Source organism: Pleurodeles waltl, chromosome 11 (genome assembly GCF_031143425.1).
Source record: "Pleurodeles waltl isolate 20211129_DDA chromosome 11, aPleWal1.hap1.20221129, whole genome shotgun sequence".
In the NCBI taxonomy this organism is placed as follows: Eukaryota; Metazoa; Chordata; class Amphibia; order Caudata; family Salamandridae; genus Pleurodeles; species Pleurodeles waltl.
Genome location: NC_090450.1, coordinates 81,200,434 through 81,219,667, shown reverse-complemented (window position 1 = coordinate 81,219,667; position 19,234 = coordinate 81,200,434). Strand labels below are relative to the sequence as shown.

Genomic DNA, 19,234 nt, shown 5'->3' with positions numbered 1-19,234 from the left:
CATGTTCTGATCCACGGCGGTGCTCCACCGTAAAGTCCATCCCCTGAAGGGAAATGGACCACCACAACAGTTTTGGATTCTCACCCCTCATCTGCATTAACCATCTGAGGGGCCTGTGGTCAGTCTGTACCTGGAAGTGAATCCCCAACAAGTAGGGTCTTAGCTTCCTCAGCGCCCAGACCACAGCAAAAGTCTCATGCTTAATTGCACTCTACATATGTTCCCACGGAAGTAACCTCCTACTAATGAAGGCTGCAGGCTGGTCTAGGCCCTCTTCATTTAGTTGTGATAACACTGCTCCTACACCATGCTGCGAAGCATCAGTCTGCACAGCAAATTCTTTGGAGAAGTCAGGTGCCTTCAGCACGGGTGCCAGGCACATGGCTGCTTTCAGGCCATCAAAAGCTATCTGGCAAGACTCAGTCCAGATCACCTTTCTGGTCTGCTTTTTGGAGGTCAACTCATCAAGGGAGCAACAATAGTGCCTTTCCTTTTGACAAACCTCCTATAGTATCTTGTGAGACCTAAGAAGGTTCTCACCTCAGTCTGGGTCTTGGGAGGCTCCCAAGCCAGATTGGTGTCAATTTTTGATTGTAGGGGTGCCACCTGGCCAATCCCTACCTGGTGTTCCCAGTACACCACAGAACCATGCCCTATTTGCCACTTGTTAGCCTTAATAGTGAGGCCGCCTTCTGCAAGGCCTGTAACACTTTGAAGATGTGCTGCAAATGTTCCTCCCAAGTTGAGCTGAACACAGCAATGTCATCCAGGTAGGCTGCATTGAAATTATCCAGTCTAGCCAACACCTGGTTGACCAACCTCTGAAGGGGGGCAGGGGCATTCTTTATCCCAAAGGGCATCAACCTAAATTGGTAGCGCCCATTTGGGGTGGAAAATGCAGACCTCTCCTTAGCCCCCTCAGTCAGAGCAATCTACCAGTATCCAGAGGTCAAGCCAAAAGTACTTAGATATTGAGCAGCCCCTAACCGGTCAATAAGCTCATCAGATCGGGGGATGGGGTGAGCGTCAGTCTTAGTGATCGCATTGACTCCCCGGTAATCCACACAGAACCTGAGTTCTGGAGTGGTACAGGGAGCAGCTGGGCTGGCCCAAGGGCTACTGGAGAACTCAATTACCCCAAGGGCTAACATTTTGGATATCTCATCCATTATGCTGGTCCTAACCTTGTCACTCTGTAAACCTTATGTTTAACAGGAGGACTGTCCCCGGTTTCCACATCGTGTGTACACAGATGAGTGACCCCTTGGATCAAGGAAAAGAGTGAGGCACACTACCCCAACACCTGGTGACAGTCCCTCTGCTGCTCTGGGGTCTGGGAGGGGAGAGGGTTCACACCCTCCACTGAACCATGTTCCTCTTTAGCATACAGGAGGTCAGGAAGAAGTTCACTCTCTTCCTCCACACATCATCTGTTGCCAAGAGCATTGTTATCTCTGTCCTCTCAAAATGAGGCTTGAGGCAATTGACATGTAGGATCCTGAAAGGGTTCCTGGGAGTCAGCAAGCTCACCAGATAGGTGACATCACTCTTGCACTCCACTATCTCAAATGGCCCAGGCCACTTATCTTGGAGAGCCCTAGGCTCCGCTGGGGCCATCACCAAAACATTTTGGCCAGGCTGGAACTCAATCAGAGTGGCATTCTGGTCATACCAGCATTTCATACCTTCTTGGCTTTCTTACAGGTTCTCTTGGGTGAGCTTCCTGAAGTGGGATGTCTGGTTCTTAAAACCCAGCATGTAACGGAATACATCCTGGGGGGAGGGGGGCTTACTGGAGGCTTTCTCCAAGACTTTCCTAACCAGACTGAAAGGTCCCCTGACAGGGTGGCCATACAGTAACTCAAAAGGGCTAAATCCAAGATCATTTTGAGGCACCTCCCTATAGGCGCACAGAAGGCATGGCAATAAGATGTCCCACTTATGCCTCAAGGGCTCTGGCAGGCCCATGATCATGTCTTTCAAGGTGCAGCGGATTCCCTCATCCAGGCCGTTACTTTGGGGTGGTAAGGAGTGGTGAACTTATATGTTACAGTGACTTCATATAAGTTGCTATGAAGTTGGTACCCCTATCAAATACCACCTCCTTGGGCAACCCCATGCGGGTAAAAACCCCCATCAAAGCATGTTCCACCACAGGGGAGGTGACTGACTTCAAAGGAATGGCTTTTAGGTACTGGGTGGCATGGTCCACCAAGACCAGGATGAACCTGTTGCCCATGGCTGTCTTGAGATCCATAGGCCCCACAACGTCAATACCGACCCTCTCAAAGGGGAAGCTGACAACAAGAAAATGTTGGAGGGGAGCCTTACATTTCCCCCCACTCTTGCCACTTGCCTGACAAGTTTGGCAAGACCTACAGTGTGCATCTGAGTGCCAGCGCATTTGGGGCCAGTAGAATTGGGTGACAAGCCGTTCAAAGGTCTTGTCCTGCCCCAAATATCAAGCTAAAGGCACATCATGAGCCAGACCCATTAGGAAGGCCCTGAAGCACCTGGGTACCACCAGCACATGGGCTGACCCAGGCACAGCAACCTAAGGCTCACTATATAGAGGCCATCCTCCCAGTCTTTGCCAGATGCCTGGTCTGCAGCCTGCTGCCCCAAACCCTCTAGAGTAGGACATGTCTTTTGTGCCTCACAGAATGCCTCCTTGGTGGTTCCCCCTTCCTGCTGCCACAGAGTCAGCTCGGGACCTCCCCCAGTTCAGCCACCTGTTTCCCTGTAGGTTCCAGGGCATCCCCCTCAGGGTCAGCCTCCTCCTGGACCGTGGGAACTTCCGGAGCTAGTTTCCCACGCTCCTTACCCTTTCCCCTTCTGGCAGACACCTGGGTCACTCGTTCAGGCTCCAGGGTCGCCTGATCACCCTGACGGGCTGCCATTGTCTCGGTGGGCACACAAACACACACCCAGGCAGACCCGGGATCTCCAAGTGCGACCTGCTTTTCACCCCCTTCCAAGGGGAATCCTACAGGTTTTTGCCAAGCAGACACTCTATAGGCATGGTTGGACTCACAGCCATTCTCAAGGCACCTGAGACCCCCCTATTCAAAGGGAACCTGAGGTACTCTGCACAGGTTCTCTGAGTTGTCTACCGCAACTACTTGGTGAAGTATATGGGGATCTATCTAACTTCTCACAGTAGTCACACTGGCCGCCTGTGTCTCTCGGCGCTCCAACCTCTGTCCATTGATGGTCACACACTGCCTGTACTTCTTAGTATTCTCAGGCACAAGGGTTCTCTGGACAATCTCACTGTCTCCTTCATGTTAGAGTAAGTGAGGCCCTGAGGATTCCCTAAGGATATCAGAGTATCCCTCCCCTCTACCTCAAAGTGCTTCCACAGGCCCGCCCCCCTCCCCCCATGGTGCTTCAGGGACCAGATTCATGATGAGAGCAGACGTATACCCTTTAAACCACAAATACATGTCATCCTCCCTCTTATAATCCTTCACTAGGTCTTTAGGCACCTGCTGCCAAATACCGCCGAGCACAGCTGATGGCCGAGTGTCGCTTGGGGCTGGATGGTTATGGGAGGGTAGCAGCTCCAGGCCCTGAGGCAAGCTCTTGCTTCCATGGCTGAAATCTGTGCATAGTGTGGGGTTGGGTTGCTATAGGAAGTTGCCCCCAGGGCCTGGGGGGGAGGGGTGGTTATAAGGGGTTGGTTCTTAAATTCTCTTAAAACTCCTAAATTCATTTTTTCACTACTGTGAATAACACTGGGTTAATTAATTACATTTGATAAGTGATAACTTTCAATTGGGAGCATGTGGGAAGTCGAGTTTGATGTCTGAACAATCATAATTAAAAGCCTACTTTCATTGTAAAGAGGGATTTTAAGTCACAATTTTGAAAATGCCACTTTTAGAAATATGGATTTTCCTGTCCTAACCACTTACTGCAGTTGTCCTTTTTGTATTGCTCCAAGACAGTGAGACAAAGGGAAGATAGGAGTTGACAGGATGGACCACTGTGAGTTGAAGAAGGGGAGGAAGTGTTACCTGCCATACTTACACATCACAAAGCAGCTGCTTGGGCACACTCACAAAAGGTTTGACACTAGTCTTTGTGTTTGTGACCCCAGAGGTGCTGGGGTCAGGGCAGGGAGGAAGGGGGCACATGCCAGAACCGTGTCCTACTTTAACCAGGCATAACTATTCGACTCTTAGACCAAATTCTTTAGTACAAATCTGGGCCTGTGGAAGACTCAGAAGAAGGACTTCTGTGCTGCTCTGCTGCATGACGGAATGCCACCCTGCAGCTCTGCTGTGCTGCCCTGCTGCCCTCCTACCTGAATGAGAAGGACTGGTCCAGCATCTTGAACTCATGACTACCAGAGTGACTCCAGGGATTAGTTGGCTAACCTCTGATCAAAAGCCTCAGGGACAGATAAAGCTTCCTCCATCTTAAAACCAGCACCTGACCTCTAAAGTTGCGCCACCTCATCAATGGCATCTTCAACTCCAGTCTTCTCATTGCAGGCCCCTCATCAATGGCATCCTCGATACCAACAGAGGACTCAGCATTGCAAACCCCACAGCTCCTTTGGAACAGCCGGTGCATGACATGTTATCCTCACAAGCCTTCGCAGGGCAAGATCCTCATCGACAGCATCCACAACGCTGACGCAGGGCTCTACATTGGAAGCCCTGCAACACCTTCGGAATTAGCCAGTAGATGACACATCTTTGACGCAGAACTTCACCTCACAAGTCCCTCATTGATTGCCTCCTCGACGCTGATGCAAAACTTCACATCGCACCATCGCACCTCTTAGAAACTTTTGTTATGCGATGCATCCTCAATGCGGAGTCAGCAACTCTCCACAAACAGGATTTAAGGGGCTCTTGTTTAGAGGGCCTAACTTGGTCCCTTTAGCTGGCCCACGCTCCATTGTGGTCAACCTGAACTTGTGACTTTGTCCTGGTCCGGCTCAACAACATAACAACAGTTAGCACCTTGTGCTTTTTGGCTCCATTTTTACTTAAATATTTCGAATTCCATATCGCTGGTTCTACTAATTGGATTTTTGTCATTTTGGTATTCAATTATTTATTCAATTTTACTCTATTTTTCTACCTTACTGTTGGATTTTTCTTGTGTTGTCTTTCACTTTATTACTGTTTGAAGTGCTGTATAAATACTTAACACATTGCCCCTAAGTCAAGCCTAACTGCTTCTGTGCCAAGCTACCAGAGGGTTAAACACAGGTTAATATGGTATCTGCTTGTGACTTCATCCTCACAAGAATTATGGTTGGTGCTTGAGTATGGTTTCACCCCCAACCAGTAACCCAACTTCCCACAGTAGTGCCACAAGGAAGAATCATAGCCAGCATCGCTCAACTGTATACTGGATAAAGCAGCATAGTATTTACATCTGCTAGGTCACTGCAAAGCACATTGCTTACGTAAAAAGGCAAGCACTTGGCTGGATATTGACAATATTTTGTCAGTTGGATGATTATTGATTTCTAAGCCTATGTACTGTACTAACTCGCTGATAAGCCTGTGACTTTTTGACCTTACTACACTAAGAATTAAGTATGGAGAGGTTTGGACATTGTCCAGTATTCAGAGGCATGGCAGGACATATCCCCGCACACCAGTGAGAAATGCTTTCAGCCATTACAGTTGGGGTCCAATAGCCCCTGCCTGCTCTGTGACACCCAAAACTGCATAAGAAATCAAAGGGAAACATGCTTGAATAACTTAATGGTATTTTGTTGAGAAAAACCTCTGGCCAGAGGTGTACAAAAAGCGCACATGCAGTGAATGGTTAAATTATTGACACTCCACAAACCTTTGCTGGCAGTGTAAGATAATGTATCTTTTTCCGCCCCCCCCCCCTTTTGTTGCTGATTTTCATTCCTGATGTTAAGAATCTGTACACTGGGGTGCTTCTGTCTAGTGTCCACTGTGCGCTCTGACCCCTAAAACAAGTAAAACACTCTGACTGACAATTGAATTCTACTTTAAGGCCAAAGGAATCCACTGGTGTGACAAGAAAAATGCAGCTTCAGGCCTAGCAATGTAGCCTCACACATATGACAATGTATAAACCTTCCTTTTATAGACTCATAAGTCACCCCTACCTATGCATTTTTGCCCTCCACAAGGTAGAGTTTATGATACTTAAAGATTTGACCTGTAGAAACGTAATGATGCAATGACCCTACACTGACAAGCCCCCAATAGCTATTTTCACTGTGGTACGCTATGAGTGCACAACTGCAGTACAAAAAAAATAGTTATTCTTCTATCTCAGGTTTGGGACCAGCTAGAGAAAGCTTTCTAACACTATTTTTATTTTTATTAAAAATCCAATCTAAGGGTGAGGTTCGTTTTTTAATAAATATTTAGGACAAATAACATTTAGAAAGTTAACTTTATTCTTTGATCCAAAGACCAGGGTGGCACCAACCCAGTGGGTATGGGGCCTGGTCCCATATTTAGTATGGATACCTTAGAAGAAAGAGATTCCAGAGTTTCCTAAACCCACCACTTGACTGGCACACAAGCTTTCTCCAAGGGCCTGGGCTACTTTGGATTTCCCTTAGTGTGGTATTTGGAGTAGTTTACAGTAAGGCAAACAGGAGGTGCTGTAAAAGTAGGTTATGTAGCACCCAGAAACCAGTTCTACATTGTTAGGGAATGTCCAAGAGTCACTCTACCCCACTGGATACTGAACTGTACAAATATGGACCTCTGCACCAGCTTCTCAGAGCACTGTCTGGACTCTTGGACGAACCAAAGAAGTCATGCCCCTGCTGTTTGAGCCACGTGAGGAGACCTAAAGGGCTGGACTGCTCCTACTAGGGCACATGACAAGGAAGAAACACAACAAGCTACAAGAGGCCTTTAGCCTGAGGTGCCAACTTGAGCAGTTGTAACTGGACCCCTACTGGAACTTCTGGCCTCTGTTGGAGTGAGATCTGACCCTTTAGGGCTGTTCTTGATGTCCTGGGATGCTTGTCTCTATCTAGATGGGCTGCTCAAAACAATCTCTGAAAAGTTAGAACTTAAATACATTTTGGACTTCCATTTCCTAAAGTAAAATCTTTGATTGGGACAAACTTGCTCGGTGTAACCTACACCCGCTCCATCACAGTCGGCCTGAAATCGTTCCTAGGTCCTGGTCACCCTAACAATGATTACTGGTTGGTGATTTTCTCTTTCATTATAATTTACTCTTTTTTCTAATTCAGTTTGGGATTTTGATTGTTTGTTTTTACTTTATTATTGTTTGAATACTGCAGAAATACCCTACACCTTACCCTAGGTTAAGCATGTCCACTTTGTGTCATAATTACTTAGGGGCTTGGGAGTTGAACTCACGTTAATTTGGTGACTGTCGTATTCACCATGACAGGTTAGCATCATAATTCCTTGGGGTGGGCGATCATTCATACCATACAATAATCCATTTTCTTACAGACAGTGAATAGAGTTAGTAGTATTATAACACAACCACAGCCATTCGGGTTAAAAAGGAATAAAATGAGTGAATGAGATTTCCTTTCATAAAATGTATTTATGCATGATGAAAGTGTCTCTTACCTGGGGCTGACATGTGACAGTTTTGTTCAGTTTTACCTATTGATCCGTCGAGTGTGATGTGCACACTAGCCTTGCAAGTACCTGAAAACTGTCAACAAATAACAATTGGAGCTTGTTAAGAAAAGTCTTCACCATGAAGGTCAAGGTACAGTCTTTGGCATAAGGTGAGCCTAACGTGTCAGAACCACACAATTTTCTGTCAGCAGTGATGCCGATAGTCACAGTAAATGTTTATTTGTACTCGATTATGATATTTTCTCTACTTCTTTATTCCATTTTAATAGTTTACTCAGTCTATGCTTTTCCTAATTTTGATAACTCTGACATTTTGTGCTTTTATTCTTTCACTCATGCATTCCTGGTGAACATGCATTTTTGTTTTCACATGTTACCCTAAAGTCACAGAACTGTTCTGTAAATATAGGAAAGCAAAAGAAAACAAAATCATATGTCTACATACATAACATAATCACTACATTACAGAAGTATTGAAGAAACTGGTTATGATGCCACAAATGGGCAAGGACAGCCACCAAACCTGCAAACTTTTCTACGTTCTTTCAGTCTAAAACAAATGCATCTTCTTTAACGCTGTAAAAAGGTACACTACAATGAGAATGGTGTGGTTTTATGTATGTTATGTTCACCCTACTATGCCTTTACATACAAATATTTATAGTGCTTCAGTTTGAAAAAAAGTTGAAGACATTTAGCATTGCAAAGGTAATATGGAAAATGGTACTGTTGGTGATGTTTTGTTTTATTTTTATAGAGTTCTATTTCCATACAGATATTTATATGTAAATCCAGCAACTGCTTTACTGACGTTTTTCAGTTTTAGCTCCCTCAATGAATACATAAAGGGCCTGATACACAAAGGTGAACTAACACTCTTGTGTAACTCTAAGTTTTTTTCCTATTCAGGAAGGCATTTTACCAGTAGTATCTTTAAGACTGCGGAGTCTCCACACTCGGGTCAGAGATTCCACACACAAAAGGATATGTCTCTCCTATCTTTGTATGTACGGAGTCTTCGACTCAAGTATGGAGACTCCAACGGTGTAAGGATAATACTCGTAAAATACCTTTGTGAATAGAAGAAAAATGTAAACTTACACAAATGTGTACCTTTGCTTTTGCGAATCGAACACAACCTGTTTTGCTTTGATTACAACTGGCCTGTTTCTACATAGTTGATGCAAAGCATCACGTTTTATTTACATTTTGGCTTTTAGATCAGTTCAACATAGACACACTTCGGGGACCATAGTCACACCAGTCTACATACTTTACACCCCAATTGAATGCAATTCGTTGAGGTTGTTAAAGTAAACTTGCCCATGCTCTGGAAAATCTACTGTCTTCTTCAAACTGGCCATCAGGTGAAATTGGCCCACACCATCCTAACCCTTTTCGGCCCTGATTAAACGGCAAGTTCAAATCACAAGTTCAAATTACACAGCCTATAAGTACAAGAGGATGTGGCAATTCATGGGTGCACAATTTGCACAATTTGCACTTGCAATTTGAGACTGCTTTCAACTGATGCAAATCACAGGGTAATCTCCCAGTTCGGGAGCAGTTTGCACAAACTAGTAATCCGATTTAGGGTGGAAATTGTGGTTTCCAGGCAAAGTGGCATTTGGTGTCTACCCATAGTCATGGCGTTAGACTATTGCATGGGGAACCAGGCGGGGCTGCCCGTAAGCAACTACGATGAGGCTACTTACACATCAGAACCAGGCTTCTAGGTGTACCTCAGCATGCAGTGTGGAACTACCACTATGTGACACCAATCAGAGCAACGGTGATGTAAAGTCAAGGATCAAATTCCAAACATTGCGCTTTTCTTGAGGCCTAAAGCTACTGGAGTGAAGGCTCTTAGTACTCCAACCACGCTACAGGCCAGCTTGGATTTACAGCCACCTTTCATCAAATCCACTAATAGTTGTTCCAACCTGATACCACAAAGGTTGGTCTCTGGGATGCAAAGCCCTTCCCTAATCCCAGTGCTGAGGACAACACACACACGCACTGGTTTTCAAGACGATCCTAAAAAAGGAAAGTTTTACTCTGACCTTAAAACTGTGAACTGGCCCTGGCAAGAGGAATAACTGAGTAATTTTGAATAGAGGACAATACATTGAGTCTATCTGGATTGGACCTAACCTCAAAATGTGTGTCCTTATCCTTTTCTGTAAAATCAAGCACTACAAAATGGTCACAAGGTATCATATGGCTCTAAAACTCCCAAATAAACACATACACAAATGTATACACTTGTGTGTCTCTCAGTCTGCTACTTGTTTTAGTATTCACTTATGTACATATCATTCTTCTACTTATTATTGTATTCACTTATGTAACTCTCATTCTTCTGCTTATTATAGTATCGATTTATGTAATCTCATTCTACTTGTTACACTATCTGCCTATGCACCTCAAATACTTCTACTTGTTATTGTATTCACTTATGTACCTCTTATTCTTCTACATCTTATAGTATTGGCTTATGTATATTTTATTCTACTTGTTATAGTACTCACTTATGTAAATATCATTCTTCTAGTTGTTATTGAATTCACTTATGGATCTCTCATTCTTTGACTTGTTATAGCATTGACATATGTACCTCTCATTCTACTTGTTATAGTACCTGCTTGTGTACCTCTCATTCTTCTACTTATTCTAGTATTGATATAAGTTAAATCTCATTAAGCTTGTTATTATATATACTTATGTACCTCTCACTCTTCTACTTGTCATGGTATTGACATATGTACATCTCATTCTTCTACTTGTTATATTCATTTAGGTACATCTCATTTTTCTACTTGTAGTATTTATCTAGTACCTCTTATTCTTCTACTTGTTATAATATTGACTTATGTGCATCTAATTCTTCTGTTTGTTATAGTACATGTGTATGGGCCTCTCATTCTTCTAGTTATTATTGTATTCACGTATGTACTTCTCATTCTTCTACTTGTTATAGTACTGACATATATACATCTCATTCTTATACTAGTTATATTCACTTACTCGCATCTTATTTTTCTACTTGTTATAGTATTTACTTATGTACCTTTCATTATTCTACTTATTATATTCACTTATGTACATCCCATTCTTCTGCTTGTTACAGTACAAGCTTAGGTACCTCCCATTTTTCTGTTTTTTATTGTATTCACTTATGTACATCTTGTTCCTCTACTTATTGTAGTATTCTTTCCAACTTCCTTTGTTGCTGAAACTGTTTCATTGTTCCTTTCTTTGAATCAATTCTCACCTTCATTCTTCCTCAGTCTACCTCTTTAACCCCATATCATGACCTTTGACCCTAGAACATCTCAACAATTTACAAATATTGATAAAGACAATTAAAGTCATGATCACAAATGTGCCATTTTATGGCACCAGGCTTCCTTTAAGGTCCTTTAATCCCAGAGATGTTGGCAAGAGGTGGGAAGAGGCTTAAGACACAAAAGTTGTTTTATTTTGACTTCCCACAATAGAACACTGGGATTTTGTTTGGGAAGAGGAGAGGCAGAGCAGAAGACAGGTACTCAAACAACAATCCAATGAGGATCCATAAAAGGGGTTCATTGAAAAAAATGTCATAAGGGCCAGACGCACCCACAAACATATGGCTAGATAACTACCTGCCTTGCTTTTCACTTTCTTTATTATTGATTCCAATTGTCCTTTGAAATAGAAATACACACTGAACATTTATGTAGTGATAGGCTTGTAAGAAGAGAATGGAATGTGGATGAGATGAGCATTTAGTACAATTTGTTTCAGTAAGATTTCCGTTATTCAAAAGCACCACTTTTTTGTTGGTGGTACTGAAATAATCTTGTGTTTGCTTTCAGCTTCTAAAAACAAAAATATAAAAATATCTGCATTTAATTTCAAACGTATTCAAGAACTATGAGTGAGATTTTGAGGGTAAGCACAAACATTAAGCACATATGGTGTCAATTTAAAATCTTACCAGGGCATTGTTAACAGAAATTGTTGGCACTAAAGATACGAACATAACATGAAGAGAACACATCTACATTGCTGACATGAAAAAACTTACATTAAGAGGCTTGCAACCCGAATGTAAATCTGGAACTTCATTCTTATCACAATCAGTTTCTTTTATTTTATATTCTAATTTATAGATGATTCCAGCCACCACCTGCATTAATTACACATAGAAAATATATTTACTTTATTGTATGTTTGTATTAAAAAATAAATTCAGCAATTCATGAAAATGTTTGCACGTACATTTAAACAGAGGTTGAGTCATTAACAATGCCTGTGTACTTAATTAGTGTATGCCACAAACATGCAATTGTGATTCCATATATCAGTGGTTCTAAACCTTTTAACTTCTGTGGAATTAATTATTACTGGAACTCAGTGACACACATCCAATAATTATTGGAATCCAACGACCCCTACTGAGTCATTACTGGAAGCTGTGTACAGCCAAAGCATTTTCGATTATTTGAACTGCAAAATGATTAAATATGTTATTCGATTCACACAGAAATTTGAAAAAATAATCATGTAATTTTAATGGGAAGAGTAGAGCTTCTTAAAATTCAATTGAGGCTATTCATTGTACATAATGTATTCTGTTTGATGCACAGCTCCCATTAATCAATCTGAAGATACAAGCTTAACTTTTAGAATCCAATTTCAAATTCCTTCAAATTTACATAACGTTTTAATATTTTCAGGTTTACATTTTGCTTTTTTATTTAGGTTCACTTTATTAATCTGTTATTCTGTAATTTTCTAAGCAGTCACAAACCCCCCGAGGTGACTTCACAGACCTCTAGGGGTCCCCGGACCACAGGTTAAAAACCACTGCCTGATATGCTACCCAAATGAACATAGTATGGGTGTCTCGGCATGCTCTAAAAGGCTAGATGGGCACTGTCAAGCACAGGCAGAAACATAACAGGGGAACAACCAACGGATTAATGAAAGTTTTTAGTAAAAGTATAGCACTCAATAATAGAGGTAGAGTGAATCCTGATTACCGGGGAGAAACAGGATAGCCAAAGCAACATTAATTCAGTTATTTATTTTGAGTTTCCTGATGCACTTACGAACCTCTAGAGTTTATAATGCTTTACAAGGAACAGAAAGAAACATTTACAGGAATTATTAGCAACACAGCAATCAAGCTTGAAAGTAGAAAGATTTGGGCCCCATTTTAGAGTTTGCCAAACAACGTACTCTGACACAAAAGTGATGGAGTATACTTTTTACCAAACCCGTGGTCCACCCACCTCTTTTACAGATTGCAGACCTCATGTTTTCAGTCCCTGTTGGCTTGTCGACAGATGGCTTCCTACAACGGTCCCCTTTGTTTTGTTTTTTTCTGAAAAACAAAAACTTTGTAAAAGTTCAATGGGTGGCTGTCACAGCTGATGGCAGCCATCCACCAAACATTTTGTACATTGAAGGGAACCACCATGAAAGTAGTTCCTTTCAATGTACAGAGTTTGCTTCTGGGTCAGCGAGCATCTCTAATTCTAGCAGACAGACTTTCATCAGAGTGTTGAATGTAATGTCCTCTGCGCCCTGACATGCAATAGTCCATCTGCCAAATTCTAAATCAGGCTAGTTAAGCTTTGTCAGGGCATTCACAGAGGTAGATTAGTTCAGAATATGGAAAAGATGTACTTTCATAGAATTTACATTGGATTCCATTCTTAGTTCAGAGGGCAGAGAGTTCCACTGGTTTATTGTAACTCCAGGGAAGAATTGCTTCAGTTTGGCTGGTTTCAAATTTTGGAGCTTCAAGCTGCATCGAGTCTTTGTCCCTCTGATCCTGCTATGTGCTGGAGATGTTAAGAATGTTGGTGGGGTAAGGCTGATTTTTCATGAAGATAGTCTGTACATGAGGTGACAAATTTTAACTTAGGTATTGTTGCCATAGGTAGCCAATATAAGTCTCTCTGTATTGGGGCGAGGTGGTTAAAATATATCTGGAACTAAATGAGTCGGGTTGTAAAGTGAAAAATAGAGAGTCAGAGCCAGTGAAATTATGGATCAGAGGAGCACCAAATTATGCAGCAGGGTTGACTAAATTATGCTGCAATAAAATGTGACTTATGTGGCAGAATGAGGCAAATGTTTTGATAGTATTGCTTCATTATTTTGCACATTTTTACACATGATAATACTGTCTGAGCAAATATCTACCTTATCATTTCACGTTTAATAACCAAATGCAGAAATAAGCAACTGAAAGATGACCAGTTAACCATTGCAAAGGTCCTACCACTGCACGCTGACATGTCACATCATTTTTGGGTACGTTTTGGGCGGTTTGAGCTAAAAAACATTTTATTTGTTATAACCTGCAGATTGTTTAGCAGGTAATGGATTAGGTGTCTAAGACTGCATATCCATAACTATGCAAAAAAAGCAGCAGCTGCAGAATCACAAAATTCCGGTGGCCCAGCACTCAGATCATGCTTGGGGTGATTAAACTGTGAGCTCCAGGTAACAGTTATTAGTAAAAAGAAAGTGTTTCATTTTTTACTTAGCTCAGATTGTTGAGGTATGTAAGCTGATGTGAAAAAATGTATCCCTTATTCAACTACACACTTTCAGTAAAGGTTGTGCTGTAGCTCACTAATGGCAGCAATCACGTACTGGTCCAGGAGAGGTACAGGGTAAAGTAGAGTCAAAAGCAACATTGGGGTATGTCAAAGGCTCAACTACTGTATTGTAGGTGGTTTTAGTAGTTGAGGGTGTGGCCCTATTAGGTACCATGGCAAAGAAGAAGATTGTAAGATGAAACACTAGGCCTAACTTAGAGGTGGGCAAATGAAGGAGATAAAAAAAAATGTTTAGTGAGTTTATTCAAACGTGTAGAACATTATAGTGTAGTTATAGGGGCTCAATACGAGGCTGGCGGTCATGAGATCGCCAGCCTCAAGGTGACACTCAGACCGCCTCACTCCAGGCGGTCCGACTGTCAAATTACAAATCTGGCTGTCAGACCCCCAGGGGACCACCGTCCCTGCTAGGAACATGGTTCCTGATGGGCTGATTGTGGTCTGAGCTGTGGTCTGCCACTGTGGCACGCACCATGAAAAGGCTGGAGGAAAGCCAGTGAGGAGGGCCACAGGGGGGCCCCTGCACTGTCTATGCCCATTGCATGGGAAGCGCAGTGCCCCCCCTGCTCAGCACTCTCAGAATGTGCACTGTCTGCTTTGCCAAAGCAAGGCCCTGATTGGCTGGCCGCAACCTGAAAGAAAAGTAGTGGCCACCATTTTGTTTATCTGCTTGTTGCAGGGAGGGAAAATAAAAGTTAAAATTGAGTTAAAGGGTCAGGATAACTCTATCCCCTGAGGGACCCCTTATGACCATAAAATTGCTCCTAATTTTTTTTGGGCCAAACTGCAGCTCCACTGCGGGGCTCAGCATGACCCCCAGTGTAAATCTGTGATGGATCAGTGGATTCAGAGGTGAATGGGAAAAAACAGACACACGTTGTGCACTGCATGGGGTTGGCAGTGCAAGGGGGGATGGGTGCAGGGCTTGGCTACAGCCAAAGTCCTGAAGCCAACCGCCCCACCATGCATGGCCGAAGGCCCCGTACAACATGGGACTGGATGCATGCAGGGGTTTAGTGCTCTACTCGCCATTGCGCAAAGCCAAAGGAAATGTACGGTGTGGTTTGGCAGCACTTGGGGGATTGGATGCAGGGCCTTGCACCAATCCCCCTTTTGCATTTAAAAAAAACTAGAAATTCACCGAAAACTAAAAGGATGTAGGGATGTTATAGTTAGGAATTAGCATTTAGAAAACCTTACAAAATTCACTGAAAAAAAGCAAAAGTCACTGAGACGTTATAGTTGGGTTCTGAATTTAAACACACAAAACCATAGAAATACAGAAAGAAATAGAAAGCAGCCATAATTTGTGCCTTAGGGTAACTATAACTTGTGCCCTCTCCATGCACAGCTAATTACCCCACATATTTCATCATTCATGACATCTTCTATGACATCATTGATATTATCACTGCAATATTTGCAATAAAATTATTGATGAGAAAACTGTGCATGATGAGGACGTGAGTTATAGTTATGTTAGGGCACGAGTAATAGTTGCCTCAAATAATTCTAACTATAACAACTGAATTTCTATGGTTTTGTGAATGTATTTTCAGGACCTAACTATAAAGTCCCTCTAATCCTATCACCTTTGTTTTTTTCAGTGAATATATATATAACTACTGCAGTTACCCAGTTATGGTTATCAATGTACATAGCACAAGCCATAACTCGCAGCATCTCCCATGCTCAAAATACCAACTCACCATGGTACAGAAGCACAAAAATATTTATCAGAAAATCAACATGGTGAGCATTGCTAGTCATGGTGTGTTTTGTTCTTCAATAACTATAATGTGCAAACTTCAGTGGTTTTATACGTTTGAGATAAAACCATAACTCTGGGCCTGAGTTAGATCTCGGTGGAGGGGAATAGTCCATCACAAACGGGACGCATATCCTGTCTGTCGTATTATGATCCAATTATATCCAACGGCAGATGGGATTTCCGTCGCAGTATTACCTCCACCGAGATCTAAATCAGGCCCTCTGTTTCTAGATAAATTTATTTTTAGAGAATATAGGCCCTCATTTTAACTTTGGCAGGCGGCAACCGCGACCCGCCAAGTTGAAACCGCCGGACAGCCGCCAATGCGGCACACTCCCGCTGGGTCTATTTTGAGATCCCCACTGGGCCGGCCGGCGGAAACCTGGTTTCTGCCGGCCGGCCCAGCAGGGATCTCAGCGGCAACACGGGAGCCGGCTCCGGCAGTGTTGCGGCTGTGCGACGGGTGATAAAGTGGTGATAAATCGCGCTTATTGCTCTGTGGTGACCCTGCTTTAGAACATAGTAACACATACCTAGTGACTTTATTCATCTTCGTTTTAGTTTCTATTAACACTTGTTCATGTTACCCTCTTTCTATGAATCTAGCCAGATTTTCCTCTTGTTGTTTATTAAAGACTATGAGCCTCATAATGAGTTCGGAGGTCATATGAGCTGAGGGGGGGGGATCCTGCTGTTAGGCTGGCAGCACCCTCCTCCTGTTGCATTACAATGTTCCCACCGTGGAGGATCTGTGTCCTTAGATATCTACATTTCCTTTTTCCTTTAGTATCTCCAGAACTACTGAACAAGGTGCTTTCTGGACCAAGAGCTAGCTTTCTGCCAAATTTGGTTGAATTCAGTCCAGCGGTTCGGGCAGTAGTTGTGTTTAAAATCCCTATGGGAAATTGCATGTGGAAAATGCATTTTGGGACCCCCATGCCCTTTTTTCTCAGCCCAACTTAATGAATCACCCTGAAACTTTCAACACTGTAGCTGAACTGAGTACATATATATGTTTTTTATAGAGAGATAGGAAACTATTCCACTTATCAATGACGCAAAGTAAATGCACCCCTGATGTACTTACCACAATTAAATGTCTCCTGCTATAATCTGTTATGACACACAACGTGCTTTCTCCCTTGTTTTTTGAGTGTCTTTTCCTAGCTTTTCCCTCCTTCGCACTGATTTCTCCTTGCTGTACCCCCATTTTGTGTGTGTGTTATCCTTGCTTTTCCAACATTTTTACTGCTTTCTCCTTGTTTTTTTCAGTTATTTTTTGTGTGCTTTCTCCTTGTTTATCCTTTGTTTTCACTGCTTTTGCCTTTTTTTCCCCCATTTTTGGGGTGCCTTCTACCTACTTTTCTTTGTTTTCACTGCTTTCTCCTTGCTTTTCCCTTGCCCCTCCTGCATGCCGCTCCTTTTTTCCTACATCCCGCCAGCTCTGCCTACCGCCTCACAGTGCCCCACCCTCCTCCCAGCACCTACCTAAAGGACGCTGCAGTGCAACCCCAATGACAAAGTCCAAGGCTCAGCTCTCTTAATGATACTGCATCCCTCTTGCTCCTGTCTTCTCCTTGATTTTTCAGTGCCTTGAGACCCTCATGGGTGATTTGACACGCTGTATAGATTGTTGATTGATTGATTGACTAGGATTCATCAAAGGTTCTCACTGATATGTCCCCTGAACTGTCTGATCCTGCTTAGGAACTTAACATGAATCCCAGATCAACTTCATGAAGGAGCATCTGCTGAAACAGCCTGAAGTTCTAACTCCCACTCAGAATGTAGGGCACTTTCATCAATGGTAAACAAGGAAGGAATGCTGACAGATATCTTCTGCTCTGCTAATAATAAATGCTAGACATCAATTTCTGAATTCCCGGATTAGACAGAAGAACACACTAGTGCAGCCTCTTTTGTTTTGCATATATTCTCTCAAATCATGATTCATCTAAATCAGAAGCTGAACACCCTTTAGAAAACTCAAGACATCCCCTTACTAGCAAGTGGACTTAAAGGTTGGGTAGAACTCTGGGTTGAACTGTGGTAAAGTGAGACTTACGTCAGAGAAACCCACCTCTGAGCAAAGAGAAAAAACTGAATATGTTGAGCTACACGTTAGGTCATACAAACAGCCATAATTCCACCGTTTTGGAACTTGAGATGAGAAGAGTCTTATCATCTGTACTGTCCAATTATCCAGTGAGTTCTCCAGGCATGGATTTACTCATGCCACAATCTCTTTAACTCAACATGACATACCTGAAGTTGCTTTCGTTAACACAGAACATAGTCACAAACTGTTACCTAAGTGATGCAAATAATCAAAAGGCAGAAGTTCACATCTCAAAAACCCACCTGTCTGGTGGCTTTACTGATGCTTTCCAGTTTGTAGTAGTGTCTATCATTGGATTCATAATTGAATTTGTGAATGGCATGCATTGTGATCGGTTGCAGGCGAGCATCATCACTCCATATGGGTAATGGACATCCACGGCACAATTCTTGAGTAAAAAATAGAGGACGTCTTGTTAGAAAAAACAATGTTAAAGCTAGAATTTAGCCACAACACAAATACAGTTATGCAATTAAATCTAGCCTCCTCTTTAGACAGTACGTCCACTAATACAGTGTTTTCTTGTGTAGTTAACATTTTGAATTGTTTAACGTGGCAACTGAGAGCTTAATTTACAGTTTGCGGGGAACTGACAAATTTCCAATTCCTGGAGGAAACTCAAGGTTCCCCAGGTGCATGTTCTCCACCATAGAGACAGTACTTTAGAAGAAAATCAGTTGGTGGATTCTACTACCTATTGACAGTTTTCTCCTGGAATTGGAGGATCTTTCCTTTCATCTAAACTGTAAGTGAGGACCTTAAGCGTTATGTGAATCGATGTCACAAATACCCCAATCAGGCACCACGATTTTCTGGGCCTGAGGCACTATGTGCCAGATGCACAAATATAATGGTAACAAAAAGCGTTTGAAAATTGCTCACAGATTTCTGCCACCAGTGGTTTTCTTTTGCACAGCAGCCTATGTTCTAACAAGTTGGTTTGTTCATAAATTAAAGGATCACACGGGGTCACAAAACAACCTTCCTATGTATTAATCATTAGGCAGATCACTACAGTGGGACAGCCTGTGATTAGCTGCAATAGAATTTATGATGGTCTTCAAGGGGTCGAAGACTACCATCTCTGTGAGTGCCTTGCACAATGGAAAAGTTTTTAGAGCAGTCCAAG

The 19,234-nt window shown here is 42.6% G+C and overlaps 1 protein-coding gene across 2 annotated transcripts in view; it reads right to left on the bottom strand.

Moving 5' to 3' along the window:
- The window catches only part of LOC138265425 (uncharacterized), a 226,152-nt gene that overhangs the window by 196,438 nt on the left and 10,480 nt on the right, over positions 1-19,234 (bottom strand). For both annotated transcript variants that reach the window (XM_069213123.1, XM_069213122.1), the window contains exons 4-6: positions 18,348-18,493; positions 11,665-11,766; positions 7,578-7,665 (exon numbers count right to left, since the gene is read on the bottom strand). In XM_069213123.1, the coding sequence (XP_069069224.1) occupies positions 7,578-7,665; positions 11,665-11,766; positions 18,348-18,493 (336 nt within the window). The remainder of the gene's footprint in view (positions 1-7,577; positions 7,666-11,664; positions 11,767-18,347; positions 18,494-19,234) is intronic.